General features: G+C 34.9%; 2 protein-coding genes and 1 long non-coding RNA gene across 10 annotated transcripts in view; 1 reads left to right on the top strand and 2 right to left on the bottom strand.

The window, feature by feature from the left end:
* The window catches only part of LOC144980249 (arrestin domain-containing protein 2-like), a 2,975-nt gene extending 2,430 nt beyond the window's left edge, over positions 1–545 (bottom strand). Inside the window, exon 1 of the mRNA XM_078927872.1 lies at positions 1–545. This exon is cut by the window's left edge and continues 2,430 nt beyond it. Within this exon, the coding sequence (XP_078783998.1) occupies positions 1–392 (392 nt within the window). The 5' untranslated portion in view covers positions 393–545.
* Positions 1–5,000, top strand: part of LOC144980246 (coiled-coil domain-containing protein 180-like) — a gene marked incomplete at its 5' end in the record, with an annotated part of 129,694 nt that overhangs the window by 38,557 nt on the left and 86,137 nt on the right.
* LOC144980250 (uncharacterized) overlaps positions 1,586–5,000 on the bottom strand; it is a 6,988-nt gene continuing 3,573 nt past the window's right edge. The window contains exon 2 of the long non-coding RNA XR_013646845.1: positions 1,586–2,923. This is a non-coding gene — a long non-coding RNA (uncharacterized LOC144980250). The remainder of the gene's footprint in view (positions 2,924–5,000) is intronic.

Below are 5,000 nucleotides of genomic sequence, written 5' to 3'. Positions count from 1 at the left end.
CCAGTGACGGTGACCTTCATCGTATACGTGACGTTCCCGTATTTTCCTATATACGAACTCGGAATGTTTTTGGGAAGGACGTAATCGAACGGGAATTCGTGATGACCCGGACTCAGATTAAGCGGCTCTAGCCCCGTCGTGTCTACGATGTCTTTGGTGGAGTCCACGTAGATTTCGCTGGCTTGGATAATGCCGTTTCTGTGGTCGGTCCAGCTGACGTTTCCGGAGCCGTAGACCTTCATGTTGACGGTTCGGATGAGAGTCGTTTTGGACAGGTTGAGGTTGACGTGACCCCTGACGATCTCTCCGGGTTGGTACTGGTATTGTTCGTCTATGTCGTGTTGGAGGATGATGCCGCATTGCTCTATGTTCGACATGGTGGAGGGGAGCATGCTTGTTGTTGTTGGTGGTGGTGGTTGTGGTTTGGTTTGGATTAGTATTGGACGGACGAACGGAGGGAGGGAGGGAGGGAGGGAAGCTTGGTTGGTTGGTGGGTTGGTTTGTTGGGTGAATATAGATTAGAATGTTGAATCTCTGGTGTTGGTATAATAATAATAATAATAATAATAATAATAATAATAATAATAATAATAATAATAATAATAATAATAATAATAATAATAATAATAATAATAATAATAATAATAATAATAATAATAATAATAATAATAATAATAATAATAATAATAATAATAATAATAATAATAATAATAATAATAATAATATGTCAGAGTCAAAGATTGAGATGAGCCAAACAAGATGAATGATAATTATTATTAGATCTCAAAATGTCATTTCGATTTTGGTTTTTCACCTTGAACATTCTTGACTCTGGGTAACATTATTCGTTGAAGAGATAGTGCTGATAGTGAATCTGGAGTAATATAGCGTATACGAGATATTGTAGAAAGATTATTTTAATCATACTTTCTTTGTACCTTTATTTGCTCAATACGTAACATCGCCACGGTAAAGATATTTGTTTTAGACACAACACAGCTGTCCATTTCAACTTAAAGTCATTATGGACATCACACAATGTGAAATACGAACAATATAGACACAACACAGCTGTCCATTTCAACTTAAAGTCATTATGGACATCACACAATGTGAAATACGAACAATATAGACACAACACAGCTGTCCATTTCAACTTAAAGTCATTATAGACATCACACAATGTGAAATACGAACAATATAGACACAACACAATACGAAATATTATTTCGATTCTATTGAATCGTATACGTCATGGCTTTTGTTACACACTAATATTATATATGATCCAAGAATGCGGTGTGTAAAGAATGTTTATGCTTTCTTTCATCATATGAATATCACTGGGATTATTATGTTTAATATTATTATTATTATGGCGTCGATTCATACCACACTTATTTTGGGTTCCATTTGGATTGGCACGAACAATGAATTGTCTAGCCCCTTCTTTTTTTTTTTTTCTTTTTCTCCTATCATTTACCTTTAGCCGTTGTTGATGTCGTAGAGAGCCAGTGCACTGGGATGGCAAGTAAGATGATCAGACTCTATCCTTAACGAATTATTCGGGGTTTGTTGTCACGGATTCTCCTATCATTTACCTTCAGCCGTTGTTGATGTCGTAGAGAGCCAGTGCACTGCGATGGCAAGCACGATGATCAGACTCTATCCTTAACGAATTATTCGGGGTTTGTTGTCACGAATTCTCCTTTTGAAACGCACGATCTAATTCCAAATTTTACATTTAAGAATCATTCAGGCGTTTTGCTTCCGCAATAGAACGCCTTTCCAAGTTTCCATGATCGTAATTCAACCAATCAAACGAAAAGAAGAGAAGCTGTTTTCTGAATAACACGTCATATATATAATATAATAATGATTTTATTTTCGTCGGGCGTGGTTCGTTTAATTGCTCCAAAATTCAAAAGCTGCCACGTTCTTGAATGAGATCTTTCAGTGGCCCCTCTTGGCTGTCGTGTGTGTGTGTGTGTGTTTTTTATTATTATTATTATTTTTTTTTAATATCCGTTTCTGGTTATGATATAATAAATATGCGAGTTGTAATTTAAGTTTTCGATGACGTCAGAAACCTTTGTAATGTGTCGACGAAAACAAGTGGGAAACTCGTAAACAAAATCTAATTAATTAGAGGTTGTTTGTTAGAGTTTAAGACTCCAATACACGACGTCTGTTTTGGAAATTTGCTGTTAGACAAATTTCAGATTCAGTGCTGTGAATAAATGACTTGTTGGACTCGATGTTAGAAGGGTTTGGTCGCGTTAGAATCAATCAGTAAGCTGTCGATGAAAACAAGTGGGAACATCGTAAACAAAATCTAATTAATTAGAGATTGTTTGTTAGATTGCAAGAATCCCAAGAACGTCTGTTGTGGAAATCTTTTTATATTTTATAGAAAATTGACAACGTTCACAGTCAGTGTTGTGAAATGATTTTTGACTCTCGGTGTTAATGGTTAGAAATTTTCCCCCGTCGGGTCAGACAGAATCAATCAGTGTAAACAATGAATCTGAATTAGGCCGTGTTGAGATTAGGAATTTATGGTGTCAGTAGTTAGAGTGTTGTAACTTGGCGGTGGAGTCGTCAAACCCATTGAGGCGTTGAGTTTTTGGTGTGTTGTCGTTAGTTGTAGGTATGGCTTGAACTTGAAGAAGAAGAAGACGGAGAAATGTTGTGTTTGTTCTTCGTGTTCGTCACGGCTGAGTGACTTTCTAGTCTAGGTTTGATAGGCTTTTGTGTGCTGGCTTAACGCTAACAATGCCGATTTATCTATCCACTGTCTTTTAATATGATATGTATTTTTTGTTGTTGTTGATAATCTTAGATATTATGGGATGTCGATTGTCGGTGCATCTCGTCTTCCGTCACGATGTAAATTCGACCTCCTTGTCATGGTTTTGTTCATCTGAAAACAAAGAGACAAATATATATATATATATATTATATATATATATATATATATATATATATATATAATATATATATATTATATATATATATATATATATAAATATATATACATTCACTCACGTATTTTTAGCCGAAACAATCGTTTTCATGTCCTCCATTTCATCAGTTGACATTTGACCAGAGAATCCAACTGATGAAATGGAGGACATGGAAACGATTGTTTCGGCTAAAAATACGTGAGTGAGATTATTTACTTCTATACGCTCTAACCTAAACTATCGAGCACTTTCGTACCTACAAGTACCCATCAACACTCATATATATAATGATTTAAAAATAACATTCCCTTTATTTATCCCCATGGGGGAATTTGTCTTTAGGGCTTTCTGAAAGCCATGCATGAGAGCGAGGCGGGTTGGTCGAACTCGGTTCCTTTTAGGTAAGGAGCGAGGACCATACTGCTGAGCCACGCTGCGCCAATGAAACGTTACAGGCAATGTTGGCCTGCCGTCGCGAAACGATGTTATTTTCTGGATGAATAGTCAAGTAAAAGTCAATATAGATATAGCACAATGTGAAATACGAACAATATAGACATAGCACAATGTGAAATACGAACAATATAGACATAGCACAATGTGAAATACGAGCAATGCACACATAACATAATATGAAATTACGAACATATAGACATATCACAATAAGAAAAACGAACAATATAGACATAACACAATGTGGAATACAAACAATATAGACATAACATAATATGAAATTACGAACAACATAGACATAGCACAATACCAAAGGAACGATGTTAACCCCCAAAACCCTATTTTGTTTCAATAATGGATGATGATTAAATGCTTTTTTTAATGTGCCTAATACAAACTTGAATACACTATCTAAAATGTTCAGTCAATGCTCCAACTCCCTCATGACACATTCTCGTATCGATATTATTCTAATTAAAATGTGTATCAACACCAGACATGTTTTCATAATAATAATAATAATAATAATAATAATAATAATAATAATAATAATAATAATAATAATAATAATAATAATAATAATAATAATAATAATAATAATAATAATAATATATCGATTCTTTTAAAATCAATATTGCGTATCGTTTTTGAATCGATATAATCGATATATTCGTCTTGAATCATTGATACATACTACGATAGGATGTATGGTCTAGATGGTAAGAAAATAAATCGGATTTAGTCGACGGTTTTAATTTGGATTAAAATTACTTTTTGCTTTACAAAAAAGACATTGCGTCAAAATGATATATTAGTAGATATATAAATCAAACCTTGAATATATATATATATATATATATATATATATATATATATATATATATATATATATAATATATATATATATATGTATCTATATACATTGAATCGTGTTTGATAAAAATATGGTACGAATAGTGCTCGACATGTAACAGGGGAGAGGTCAATAATTTTGCACAAGAGAAAAAAAAAGTACTTGAAGCGGAGCTCGAACCCGGGACCTTCCGGATTACAGTGCAATGTCTTAACCACTCGACCACTTCGACTCCCTATTGACTATTTTGCCATATAAGGTCATAATAAAATAGTCTGTTATAAATCCCGTATGTTAGATTTTTAGGGCATTAATGTAATTAAAGCTTTTTCTCTTTTCAGTAGCTCTTAAGATCCATTAGGCCCATTGAGCCGGAGTTTGTCCTGGTTTCTGCTCGCTATCCTTTGGATAGGACGTTATTCTAACGCAAAGTACTTTCCGCCATATCGAACGGACCCAGCTACCCAATCACTGCTGGGTGGACAGGGATGGGGGGGGGGGGGTCGTAGGGGAGGCGGGGGAGAGGGGAGGATGTCAGAAAAAAAAAAAAGATCTCGACTGCACCCGGGATCGACCTTCGATCCCTTTGTGTATGAAGCGAGTGCTCTATCCAATGAGCTATCGGGACGGCCTCATAATAATATTATTGTTTTTTTTTTTTGTGACACCTCGTCTCAAAGTGGTATTATGTCGGAATGGACCAGATGCTAAAAAAGTCAAATTATAGT

The sequence above is a fragment of the Berghia stephanieae genome, chromosome 9 (assembly GCF_034508935.2).
Source record: "Berghia stephanieae isolate SIO BIC M18660-M18661 chromosome 9, UCSD_Bste_1.3, whole genome shotgun sequence".
NCBI classification, from domain to species: Eukaryota; Metazoa; Mollusca; class Gastropoda; order Nudibranchia; family Aeolidiidae; genus Berghia; species Berghia stephanieae.
This window is presented reverse-complemented; position numbering and strand designations above follow the sequence as displayed.